This window comes from Phytophthora infestans, genomic scaffold, assembly GCF_000142945.1.
Source record: "Phytophthora infestans T30-4 supercont1.9 genomic scaffold, whole genome shotgun sequence".
NCBI lineage: Eukaryota > Oomycota > Peronosporomycetes > Peronosporales > Peronosporaceae > Phytophthora > Phytophthora infestans.
In genome coordinates, this window is record NW_003303750.1 from 1148508 (window position 1) to 1161635 (window position 13128).

Genomic DNA, 13128 nt, shown 5'->3' on the forward strand with positions numbered 1-13128 from the left:
TCCGTGATATGCAGCGTGGTGGCTTTGACCTGACGCTCGTTGGCTTTGGTAAGAGCTCGGTATACCACGGGGACAACGAGTACTGCCAGCTGAGCGATATGAAGGATGCCATGAAGATCCTTGCGCTCACGGTCGCCAACGTCGATGCTGCTCAAGAGTAATCGGCCAATACGACTGACATACATAGGACGCAGTATATCGAGATGAAGCGGTAGTTTTTTTACTGACTTGTGTTTATGGTGGGCAATGAAGACAAAATCAAACGTGTGTGAACTGTGAAGTCATGTTTTATTGTAGTTGCTGAGGTTTTATTACGAGACCAGGAGCTCAGTCGTCCGTGTTGGGGACTCTTTTACGCTGCCAAGACATCTGCGAGAACTGAGGACTGTGCGGTACCGTGGCTTTCTTCCGGTTGAGAGCTTCTGCAGCGGCGCGTTTACTCGCGACAGCTTCACGGCCGAGGTTGAGCATGGCAGCGGTGACTGACGACGGGAGCTTGGCGTACGAGCGGTTGGTGACCAGGTTGACGTAGAACAGACGTCCAGTCTTGGGGTCGGAGCGGCGAGCCCACTCCTTCGGTAGATTGCTGGACGTACTGGAACCTGTTCGTCGACTAGAAAGCATCGAGCTGCGACTCGTAGAGGACTCGGGCGTCATTGCACTGGACGGAGAAGAGGCCGTCGACGACGTGCCTGGCACGACCTGGACATTCTGGCGATGGCCGTGCGCGACTCGAGAAGTAGACGATGCAGTCGAAGCACTCGACGTCCCAGCGAAGAGGTTGTCGAGCTGCTGCTGCTTGACGGGCAGTTTCCAGGACGCCACTTTGTTGAGTGTGTCGTAGAAATACTCTCGGCCACTCTTGGAGTGAGTGCGACGTATCCAGCCCTCGGGAAGCGGCTCTTTTCGAGCAGATAACGTCCGCACCGTCCCGGCAGAGCTCGTTTGTCGACGTAATGAGGACGCGGTGGCCGCTGTGAGAGTGGAGCTGACACGCTCAGGACCTCGGACGGAGTCACTCTTGACGGACTCGCGGTCGATGGATTCGTCTCCACGTGCACTTCGCTGGTTGCTGCTGGACACGCGTGCGGACCCAGTGCGTGTGGAGATCGCTGCCGTCTTGACTGCCCCGCTCCGACGGTCGTGGATGGAAGACGTCGATGAGCTGTGACTGGATCGGTGAAGTCTCGAAGACGCAGTGGGCGCCATGACGCTGGAGCGAGAGTGACCCCACTTCCCTCCGCGGTCGACGGACTCCAAGCCGTTGTTGCTGCTGTGGCGGTTGTTGCTGCTGATGCTGGAGACGGACGAGACCTCGTCGTCCTCCCGTTGCGAGCGGTACGACATCCCTCCAGAGCTGCTTCGGCTCGTTGAAATGTAGGACGAAGACGTCGATCGACGTGACGTCGCTCCAGCACTTTTCGGACGAGCTAAAGAGCTCGCTGTAGCAGTCCGGGACGACCGATGTGTCGCTGCTGAAGGCGGTTCTGAGCGAGCAGAGCTCGTGGTCTCTTTGCGTGGCTTCTCGTCGTCGTCGTTGGTCTGCGTGGTCGGTTCTACAGCCACTGGCTCCTGAGGAACAGCTTCCGTCTCCTCATCCTGTTGCTGTCGATGCTTGGTATCCGGTTCCGAATCCGAAGACATAGGCCCGTCCGTCTCCGGTTCCGCTGGCGTTTGTGTCTTGGACACGACCTCCGGGTTTTGTTGTACCATGACTACAGTGGACTCCATGGCCTTAACGTGTTCCACCTCGTCGTTCCTCTCCTGTTTGACCTCTTGTTCGTCCTCCAAGTCGTCCACTTCTTCGGCAACGGCAGTCGGAACCGGTTCCGAATCCGGAATGGGTGGAGGGAGCCCGTACTTCTGCAACAACTTGACTTCGCTCTGTATCAGCGTCTTCAAGTGCGTAAGCGAGAACTCTTGGTAGTCGAACTCGAAGTCGAAGGCCTTGTCCACTCGGAACACTGGCGGCTCACCCAGTTGCGCTCTTATACTCTTGAAGTAAGGATGCGCCAGCGCCTGCTTCGCCGAGATGCGACGCGCAGGATTCACGCACAGCAATCGACGCAGCAGACTCACAGCTTCTGGCGACGCACGACGGAATAGTTTAGTGAGAGCGGAGGGGGAACAAGGCGGCAGACTGTCCAGGAACGCCAAGGCGTCTCCTTCCACGTCGTAGCCGCGTTTGTCCCGCGCTGGAACGGGTAGAGCACTGAAGACACGAGAGAGTTGATCCAGGAAGTCGGAGCCAGGGAACATGGGTCGACGATTCAGCAGCTCGCCGAAGATACAGCCAATGGACCACATATCCACCGCCTCATTGTATACTCCCGAGGGTGCCAACATGATCTCAGGCGGTCGGTACCACCGCGTGACGACGTACTCGGTCATCAAGGCTTGGGTTTTATCCACTGCACGTCGAGATTCCGCGTCGGTTGGAGACGTGACGCCGTCCGTACGAGCGCTGTGTGGGATGTACCGAGAGAGTCCGAAGTCCGTGATCTTGACGTCGCAGTTCTTGCTGACCAAGATATTTCCTGGCTTGAGATCGCGATGCAGAACGCCGTTCTCGTGCAGCGTTTGAGCGCCACAGAGAAGCTGGTACATGATGGCTGCAATGTGCGCGTCTTCGAGCTTGGTCTTGCTCTGGATGAGCCGGTGGAGATCCGTGTCCACGAGGTCCATCATCAAGTACAGCTCGTCCTTGTCCATGCACGTACTCAAGTTCTGCAGCGACGCGATGTTCGGGTGTTTCCCGAAGTACCGCATGAGGCGAATCTCGCGTAACGTGTGCTTGGCGTCCCACTCGTCCCCTGCCATTGGCGTGATCTTCTTGATAGCCACGTTCTTCTTGGTCTCCGTGTCCGTTGCCGCGCACACGATGCCGTACGAGCCTTCTCCGAGCACTTGAAGTGGCTTGTACTTGGCTGGCACGTTGAACTGGCAGCTCTTCAGAGTGAATCCCGAGCCTACAGGACAGTCGTTCTCCGGCACTGAAGGCGTATCGTTGTTGCTTGCTTCTGTCGATACTGTAGCCATCTCCGGATTAGCTTGAGGCTCCTTGTCCTGTGGCTCTGATGGTCGTTTACTTGCTCGCTCTCCGAAGGCAAGAACCTCGTCACAAATGTACTGACGTAAGGTGGAGAGCGGTAGAGATTGAGTCTCGAAGGCGAATTCGAGGGAATGAGCGAGGTGTAGAGCGGTGATCTCCCCCCACTCTTCTTGAACACCCTCGAAAAACGGATGCATCAGTGCGTCGTCCGCTGAAATCCGCTCTTTGGGGTTAAAACACAGCAGCCGACGTAGTAAATCCAGAGCTTGAGGACCTACAGCTTCGCCTAGTTTCGTCTCGAAGGCACCTGGAATAGGAGCGGGAAGTGACGAGAGGAATTTCAGCGCATCTTTCTCGATAACGTAGCCTCGATCTTCAGGTTCAGGCACTGGGAGCACTTGGAACACACGTGTGAGTTGGTCCATGAAGTCTGTACCTGGAAAGAGTGGTTTACGGGACACGAGTTCTCCTAAGATGCAGCCTACCGACCACATATCGACGGCTCCGTCGTAGCTTCCGTTGGGTGCGAGCATGAGCTCAGGCGGTCGGTACCAACGCGTCACTACGTACTCGGTCATCATGGATACACTGTCGTTTGAAGCGTGTTCCGGTCCCAATTGAGCTTTCTTAGGCATCATTCGGGCCAGCCCAAAGTCCGTGATCTTCAACTCGCAGTCCTTATTGAGCAAGAGGTTCCCTGGCTTCAAGTCGCGATGGAGAACGCCATTGTCGTGCATCGCCTTGACACCAGAGAGAACCTGGTACATTATGACTCGAATGTGTCCTTCAGTAAGAGGACAAGAACTCTGGATAAGGCGATGCAAGTCCGTATCGGCAAGTTCCATCATCATGTACAGCTCGTCCTTGTCCTTACACATGCTCAAGTCCTTGAGTGATATGATCTGTGACGATACAATAAAACGTTAATAATTTTTATGCTACGAAAGTGAAAAAAGTGAGTATACTCACATTTTCATGGGCTCCAAGACATCGCATAAGGCGAATTTCACGCAGTGTATGCGTGGCATCCCACTCATCGCCAGCCATGGGTGTGATCTTCTTGATAGCCAGCTTTTCATCGGTCTCGGTATTGCGTACAGAGCACACGACACCATAGGAACCTTGTCCGATAGCGTCGATGGGTTTGTACTTGGGGTCAACGTTGAAGCTACAGCCGTTGATAGTGAAGCCGTTCTCGTTGATCACCGGTACGCTGCGATCATCTTTGCCCATTTTTAAGCTGGAAGGAACGATCGAATAGTTTACAAGACTAGAAGCAGTCACTGCATGCGGGGAACAAGGAGAAGCTTGCTTTGCCTAGTCACCCAGCTCAACTCGTTTTGGTGTGGGACCGACCAGACCTTGAACAAAAAGCAACAAGCTCAAGGCCAATTTTAGTGCTCGTTTGTCCGCTGACATTTTCACTAGCACGGCATGCGATACTTCGGATCGAGTCTGGGGATCAAGATAGCTACACAAAAGAACGGCCACAGTCGTTTTGAAACGAAGAAGGCGACCAAAATATCGCGAAACCAACATCGATAGGTATCCTTGACATGTAGAATTGATAAGCATTTCAAGTTCCTTGGCGTTTGGTCTTAAAAATAAGTGAGATCGACGCTATCGAAGTACTATTCTTCTCTTCTTCTTGCCCTAGAACGGGAGCTTCCACCACGCGATAAACTCCGCCCAGCTGATTGCGCCACTGCACAAGACATGCGATGAGGCCCATGCACTGCATCTGACCAAGACACGTCAATTTCGTACCTCTCGTCTGTGTCAAATTCCTTAGCCAGATATTCCAACTCGACCTCCGAGAGCGGCTCACCGAGATCCTCGGCGATGTCGCGTAGCTTGCAACTAAAACGTTAGCTCACTATACCACGCGTCGAAAGAGAGAGAACGCGATCTACCTCGTCAATATCGATATCCCCCGACCCATTCTTGCCACCAGAGGCTTTTATGTCAGCCTCGATTCACCCAGATCAACCAAAAATGGCGTCACTTTACCTGGTCGTAGTCGTCAAAAATCTTTTTGAGCTCGCGCTCGTGCTCCTCCGAAAGCGTGGCTGACTGTTAAACACTGGAGCTTTAGCTCATCCAGACCAAGATCAGCTCATAGACACCCCACCATGTTACTTGATTGAGGCCGTTCTTCTGTGGAATGGACGGTCTCCTTTGCGTCCCTTCATGAGCGATCTTTGGTATCTGATTCCCGACGCTTCTCACTTTGGCTTTAGCGTGTCAAACTAGATCCAACGTCATGCTGCTGTCGACATTCCTCTTACTATTAACGTTTTCACTTGCGTTCGCTGAGCGCAACACTCTGTGTGACGATGGTGGACCTTTGACGTGCTCTGTCATGTCCAACACTCTCACCGACTATCGATGCGGTTCTCATGGACTCTGGGCGCTTCAGACCGGCTGCTACGTCTGCGTTGACGCCACGACATGTCACGTTCTCGACACAGCGATAACATCCGCCGAGGCACAGGAGAACAGTCGCACGCTGCCGAAAGCCAATGGCAACGATATCTCGATACTGCTACAAGACCAAGCCGACCGCAACGCCGAGGATCCTGCATTCGAACACGCAGCCATGACGAACGCGGCGTCACCTCGAGCAGAGGAGACGACGAAGCGCTCTGAAGTGTCCAACTGGCTGTTCTCCATCCCCGTGTGCTTGGCAATTGTGTCACTCGGCTTAGCCATCCGCGCTCGACTTCCTCAACGACGTCGTGGCTTCCAGCGTCTACAAGACCACAACCGTCCGAATCGAGACACGAATGCTCTTTCTCAGGACGATATCAACCCATTCTGCTCCAACGAAGTAGAAGAAGACGTCGATATCGAGACGGCTGGACACTTCCAGGGTGAACCAAGTAACAGTGAAAGCGAAGACACACAGTTTCTGTCCGTGGAAGAAGACGCCTTCACGCTAGCGGAATCCGAAGCCATCAAGCAAGCTGTATTGCTACACATTAAGGCGTTTGACGAACAAGAAGCGGGGATTTAATCTACTCATGTGTAGACTAATCCTGTAGGTTAAAGACTCATTCTCTCACTCTCTCTCGTACACTACTGTTCCATCTCTTTTTACCGCTCGAAGAAAGTATCGACGATCGATCGTTCCTGTGTCTACCATACCAGGACTCAGGAATACGTTGTTGCTGGACTTGTAGAACTTGATTCCGTCCTTCACCGCCATGGGGAAGTCGATGTACAACAACAAGTTGCAGTTTGACCGCATGCCACTCACCACGTCATCGTCCACAACTTCCCTCTCGGCAAAGTGGATGTGGTTTCTCTGCATTTTAGACAGCCCAGAGGCCCAGATATTGTCCCAGAATTTAAGGTACGTCCCGTGAACACATTTGTCAATGGCGTTGGGGTCTTCCAGCGGGGTCAAGAGCTCTTCGTCCTGCACCAATTGGAGCGTGTGTCCTTGATTGGCTCGGATAAATTTCACGGCTCCGGACTCGTCCGTGGTCATTGAAAAGCGCTTTTTTGCGTTGGTACGCACAACTTCCTCGACTTGTTGCTCCGTGAATGACTGAAACAGGGGGAGAGCGAGAAGTTGGGCTAACGGGACGAACCCCGACGGTCTAATGTCCAGTTGGAGATCCTCCGCGCCGTGACGCAAAGCGTATGCCAAAGTTTTGGACAGACGAACTTCAGGAGGGTCATCTTTACGCCCGGCTGGGCGAGTTTTACCTCGACGAGGCTTGCGCTGCGCAGAACTCGGCGTCATCGAAGCGAAAAACAGACAATGGAGACATTTTGACTTGCTTTCCTTATGTAATGGCAATTTTTGCAAAATGAGTGATGGTCTGTATCCATCTTTACCAGGTGCAAAATGGTGCGTTGTCACTTGTCGTATGCACAGGCGGAATGTGCGTGTGTGTAGCTGACGTTGAAGGACTGGCGTTGGTTCGAGTAGGACAGTAAGCTACCGAGCTTGTTCCCGCGCAAGCACTTCCTGGATATCGTGGACGACGACTGGATCACGGACACATTGTCGGACGATGGTAAATATAATGATATTGACAAACAATGTATGTTATTAAACCCTCATACATGTTTTAATTCTTACTGTTGACCAGAGATCGAGGTGCCTCCTGCTCTAGATGTCGACCCCAATGGCAGTGAAAGCCCAACTGGTTAGTGTATGCAGTTAAAGTTTGCTGAAGTTGTATTAATATTGCTGCAGGAGAGCCTCCGATGTGGACTGCGGGTGAGAAGGTGGATCGCTGGAACGACCTTGGACTCGACCAGTGGGCCAAAGACTCTGCGTAAGATGGAGTAGCTTCACTTAGCTAGCAGAACGAAAAAAATCAAGTGATACTGTCTCTGCTACTTCGCGTTAAGTAGACAGTCGAGCGCGTCGCCTTCAAAGACACTTTGAGAGGCCTCGAAAGATCTTGCAAAGGAAACATTCCGCAGCACTTGGCACACCTCATCAAATGTTGGACGGCAACTTGGCTCGCCGTCCCAACATCGCTTCATTAATTCCTGCAACAAACAAACTAATTATCCAGAGAAGGCAATGGGAGCATCAAGTACCGGAAGGTATTTGTTACCTGACACTCGCGCGGGCAATCCACTGTCGGAACGCGGAAGCGCTCTCCTGCGAGGACACGTCTCTTAATATCGGAGACATCGTAGCCTCGAAACGGAATATCGCGGCTGAAAATCTATCAGCGTGGACACATTAGAGCAGCTAGGCGCCAAGTCACTAGTGATGTTTCTCACCTCCCATAGAAGAATTCCGAACATGAAGACATCCACAGCTTTGGAGAACGGTTGTCCGCTCAGCAGTTCAGGCGGCATGTAGCTGGGCGTCCCTGCCGTCGTGAATTTTGTGCTACTCAACAGCGTTGAGTTGTGTACAAGCGTGAACAATACGGAAGAAACTCACCGTACGAGACCAAAATCGCAGAGCTTGGCTACACCTTTTTGGTCAAGCAGGACGTTGGCACTTTTCAGGTCACTACGCAATTGACAGAAAAGGTAGTCTTCATTTCGAAAGAAAGTGTATGCATGAAAAACAAGACAAATGTACCGATGGATAACCGCAGGTCTCCTAGAGTGCAAGAAGCGCATACCGTCTGCAATCTCTCCCTTCCAGCGATTGTAAATATAATAATAATCCGGCAAAAATTGCAGGTAATTTGAGTTGACTCACGGCGATACGAGTCATTTGTTGGGAGCTCAAGTACGTATTGGTTCCGTGGAGCAAGTGATGAAGCGAAAAGTCGCAGAGTTCCATCACCATGCACAGATTGGGCGGCTCTAAGCATGCTCCGATCAAGTTGACCACATTCGGATGCCTCAGTTTGCTATTAAAGCCTGGCATGTTAGATTCGTTGACAACGAGAAGCTATCAGGAAGCAACGGACCTCATGACGAGCAATTCGTCCATGAATTCCTGTTTGAGCGCTTCGTCCACCCGCGGATCGAACTAAGTCGTCAACATTTGGCAACGTTTAGCAACAAAGACGATGATGGCTACATTTTAGTAGAAACGTACGAGAGTCTTCAAGGCGACCGAGTTTTTGCGGTAGATCCCACGATGCACCAGTGCGACTCCACCGCCACCGATTGTCTCGCAGACAGTCAAGTCGCTGAACGGAATATTCTCCCAACACGGAGCATTGCTGTCGTCGCTGTCCATTGTAGCGCAGGTGGCAAATGCCAACGGTTTTCGCCTTTTCAGACTAAATGTAGCCATTTAATCAAGGTGCTAGCCACAACGGCCACGCATGATAAAATTTTGGTACGCCCTGTAATTTATACTTTCATCGTGTAAACGACTGCTACCGTAGCGACTGCTACCGTAGCAGTCGTTTACACGATGAAAGTACTGCTACCGTAGCAGTCGTTTACACGATGAAAGTATAAATTACAGGGCGTGCCAGAAAAAAAAAAACTTACGTAGCAGTGCTACGTATGTTTTTTTTTTACGACGAGGTGGCCACCTCCACGCTCGCGACTGTGCGTGCGAGGATCTTGATAGCGTTCTTCATTTCGCTCAGCTGGCAGTATTCATTGTCGCCGTGGTATACCGAGCTTTTACCGAAACCTGTCAGTGTCAGGTCCAAACCGGCACGTTGCAAGTCGCGCACTAGTGGCAAACTGCCACTAATGGAGAACGGCTTAGCCTCGCCCAGCACATCCGCGATAGCAGCATGCAACGATCTAAAAGAGGCACAAATGTTACGACATTTAGTGAGCTTTGCATGTAGACTGAAAGTGATGGTACGTACTTGTAGCCGACAGATTCAAGGGAGCAGGCAATACCCTCGAAGTACTGTTTCTCGAATGTCAGCTCCAGCTTGCCGTTCCAATTCTCCTCCGGTAGCGAGTACTTTGACACAGGACCACGTTTGCCCTCCAGCGACGTGATGTTGGCGTTCAAGTCGTCAACATACGAGTGAACCTTGGCAATTAACTGACACCATCAAGACAAGTTAGCTGCATATTACCCACTAATAGCGAAGCAAATTGGTACGTACGTCCTTCATGTCATAAAACGGCGACAGACGCACGTCGCCCGAGATCTTGACCCATGGCGGGCTGTACTCAACATATAATTTTTAGTAATCCTGCAGCTCCAGCACCTCAAACGGCTTTTGACGTACATTTGGTTCAGTCCGTTGGTGGACGACTCGATTTGCGTCGGCTTCATAGTCGATGGACATGAGTAGTTGTACTCTTTTTCTTGAGGTAAAGGACCAAAGTCCTTGTAGAACCGCTCCTGAATTTTGGTAAATGCCATTAATACCCAAATTGGTGTGGTGCTGACGACGTTCTGTCAAGCTGAAGCTCGCTGAAGGTGACAGCGTGCTGTCACCTCACTTCTTCAAGCAGCACATGCATTCACTCCACTCGAGCATCATCAGCTGATGCTCCGGCGCCAACTGCCATGGTCGCCACTACATGTTGTGTATGAAGACGGCAAGAACTTCAAGCCTGCGTGCCATGGACACGCAAGTTGCTGATGCTCAAGGAAGAAGCGAGCATCACCATGAACATCATTGGTGGTTCTGCTACAAAGGACCGCAGTGGACGACTAAGGAGTCTCCTAGGAGACCAGCAGTAAGTTCTAACTCTTTGATATATCTCACTTTCCAATTCACCTTCCCGAGCCCAAGTCCCCGGTCTCGTGATAAAGAATTCTTTCGCTTGGAAGCGTTGAAACCTCTCTTTAGCAACCTCGTGCGCGTCGTCGACAAGGCTGCATCTCCCTTCAGTGCGCGTCGCCGACTGAAGAGCAAAACTGGTCGGATAAGTACGACTCTCCTCAGAACCTAGGCAAAGTTCGCCTTAAGTTCGCTACTGCTCCTTACCTTGAGATATGGTAGGCGGCAGGTTCCCATTGGACCCGGATGGAGACGTCAACATGGACGCTGGCCCTACCGTTCCCCAGCCAATTTACGAAGTCGCTCGACCACCCAAGCTTGTAAGCTGGGATCATGCCTCGCTAGTGTCATGGTACCGTGAGTGGAGCCACTATGTGACCAAGATACGTCACCGCTGCACTGTGACTGGTGAAATATTCGAGCGTGTGGTAGGAACGGTAAAGGGCGCTATACAGCCTGAAGTGCTGGATATCATCTCGGCCTACATTCTGCAACGCCCGCTGGAGTCCATCACGGACAGTGATGTCCTGCAGCTCATTCATGCTCGCAGTCAAGCTCTCGTCAATGAGTTTGTGCCCGACGTGAAGTCATTGGTTCACCAATCACTACACATGGATCTGACTACAGATGACTGTGATGCTCGCGTCTTTCGCTACTTTCAAGACTTTACAAAGGTAGTGAGAGAGAACGGCCTACAGGGTCTGATTGGCAAAACAGACCCGTCTCTACAAGGATACAGAGATCGTATGAAGGCCAGGTGTCGCCTGCTGATCAAGAATCTTCAGCCTGCTGTTTTAAAAGAACAGATCCAGCGTCTAGTTGAGTTGGAGCGCCGAGATTGCAAGACAGATGACGTGGCGCTATTCAATCTCATACTAGAGCATGCCAAAGCGCAACAGCGTTTTCATCGCCTCACCAAGGAGAGCGGTTCGTCGCGTAGCTCCCAGCGTCAACCCGCCTCCAGCACAACTGGCGCGTCAGGACCAAAACTAAGCACCAAGGCTGGTAAGGATGGACGACGCCGCGATATTACAGCTAGTACCGAGAGGAGCAAAGGCTCCCCGAAGCCTGCCAAGGCCGCGACACCGCCTGTGGACGGGTGCTTAGTTTGCCATGGCCCCCATTGGATGCGTGAGTACCCTACAGCCACAGCTGCGCAGCGTGAAGAAGCTCTAGCCCGCTATAGCGCTGCCAAGGACTCGAGCAGCACTATGGTCCGCTCGAAGGTTGTTAAAGGCCGCGAAAGCGCAAACACTGTGAAGATTAATAACCTTTTCGACGTCATGTTCATTCCAGACACGGGTGCTGAGCGCAATGGGATCCCAAGCTGTGTGATACACTCTTTACTGGGCCTCCAGCCTGACCTGCTCATTCAACGCTTGGACGTCCCAGTGGAAGTAGTGGTTGCTGACGGCCGACGACTAGAATGCGACTGTACGGTGGAAGTGGATCTCAAACTGAACACGGCTGCAGGTGTGGTGAACGTGCCATCTGTCACATGTGTGGTTATGGACAGCGAAGAAGAAGAACTTTTACTAGGCAAGGACACCCTAAATGATCTGGGTATCAATGTGGACGACATGCTGGCTCAATTAGCCAATGGGGCTGACTTCGTGGATGACAGTGACGACTATGAGGTGGGAGATACCTCGCAGGATCACCAACTGGCTAAGGACGCACAGGGCAGCATTAATGCGATGGTCGTTGACGCCGCTGCTAATGGCATGGCCGTCGAACAAGTTGAAGAATTGCATGGCGTTCTAAACCAGTATCCATATATACGGCAAGATAGTCTGAGTGACGATCCTCCCGCTAGGGTGGAGCCGCTGCGCATTCAGCTAAAGGAAGGCACCACTCCAATTCGCTGCAAGCAACGCAAGTACGCACCCCTGCAGCGGCAATTTATTCGTGAGCACGTGGCGCAGCTTGCCAAGAATGGACTTGTGAAGGAGAACAGGTCGGCACGCTGGGCAAGCGCGGTCGTCCCTGTTTGCAAACCAGGATCCAAAGATGAATTTCGCCTCACCATCGATTACCGTGCTGTTAATCAAGCCACAGTGCCAATTGCTGGTACCATGCCTGATGTAGCAGCAGTGATGAGCAACGTGAATGGTGCTGTAGCCATGGCTAACTTTGACATGAAGAACGGATTCTGGCAGTTGCCGCTCTCAGAAGAGAGCCAGGAGGTGCTGTCATTTATGACAGATGAAGGTGTGTATACACCAACACGGGTCCCTCAAGGTGCAATGGCATTTCCAGGGTCAAATGCAGCGCGTCTTGGCCGACTTGATTCCCAACAATGCACAGGTGTGGATCGACGATGTGCTTTTATATGCTAAAACGATGGACGAGTTTATTGATGTCCTGCGACGATTCTTTATGCTGCTACACAGGCACAACATTAAGCCCAACGCGAAGAAGAGCGTCATTTTCAAGCGTGAGGTGACATGGTGTGGTCGCGTTATCTCTGGCGATGGTGTTCGCCATGATCCGCGCCGTATCAGTGCATTGACGGAGCTTCCACTGCCATCGACAGCCGCCGAGCTGCAATACTTCGTCTGTGCATCCAATTGGCTTCGTGATTCTATCGTGAATTTTGCGCGTATATTCTCTCCCTTACTGGCTAAACTCGATGCCGAGAAGAAGAAGGTCGGTCGGCGCAACCGCAACGCACTCAATGTTAATATCCAATGGACGGAGCTTGAGTGCGCGGCCTTCAGTGCAGCTGTTGCTGCCATCAAGTCCACGGCCATGATGACTTTTCCAGTAGAAGAAAATGACCTGTGTATGTTCACGGTCGCAAGCCTGAATGGATACAGCATTGTCGTTACAGCAGTCCGTAATTGGGACGGTTCCCGACCAGTCGATGAATAAGATCACTCGCTGGTTATATGTAAAGGTGGTGTTTATCGCGACGCTCAACTTCGTTGGCCT

The 13128-nt window shown here is 52.0% G+C and overlaps 4 protein-coding genes across 4 annotated transcripts; 2 read left to right on the forward strand and 2 right to left on the reverse strand.

Annotated features, from left to right (window-relative positions):
- Positions 1 to 327: 327 nt before the first annotated feature.
- On the reverse strand, positions 328 to 4285 carry PITG_05862 (mitogen-activated protein kinase, putative; the record flags this gene model as incomplete). The annotated part of the gene is made up of 3 exons (XM_002998052.1): positions 328 to 1692; positions 1750 to 3954; positions 3995 to 4285. 3 exons carry the CDS (start codon positions 4283 to 4285, stop codon positions 328 to 330), a joined length of 3861 nt encoding a protein of 1286 aa, XP_002998098.1.
- Positions 4286 to 5414: 1129 nt separating this feature from the next.
- PITG_05863 (uncharacterized protein) lies at positions 5415 to 6068 on the forward strand (the record flags this gene model as incomplete). The annotated part of the gene is made up of 1 exon (XM_002998053.1): positions 5415 to 6068. One exon carries the CDS (start codon positions 5415 to 5417, stop codon positions 6066 to 6068), a length of 654 nt encoding a protein of 217 aa, XP_002998099.1.
- Positions 6069 to 6432: 364 nt separating this feature from the next.
- PITG_05864 (uncharacterized protein) lies at positions 6433 to 7407 on the forward strand (the record flags this gene model as incomplete). The annotated part of the gene is made up of 5 exons (XM_002998054.1): positions 6433 to 6489; positions 6669 to 6698; positions 6993 to 7080; positions 7156 to 7212; positions 7263 to 7407. The coding sequence occupies 5 exons, from the start codon at positions 6433 to 6435 to the stop codon at positions 7346 to 7348; spliced, it is 318 nt and encodes a 105-aa protein (XP_002998100.1).
- On the reverse strand, positions 7406 to 8726 carry PITG_05865 (serine/threonine protein kinase; the record flags this gene model as incomplete). The annotated part of the gene is made up of 8 exons (XM_002998055.1): positions 7406 to 7564; positions 7633 to 7746; positions 7805 to 7916; positions 7971 to 8042; positions 8115 to 8173; positions 8238 to 8391; positions 8452 to 8513; positions 8583 to 8726. 8 exons carry the CDS (start codon positions 8724 to 8726, stop codon positions 7406 to 7408), a joined length of 876 nt encoding a protein of 291 aa, XP_002998101.1.
- Between the last annotated feature and the right edge of the window lie 4402 nt (positions 8727 to 13128).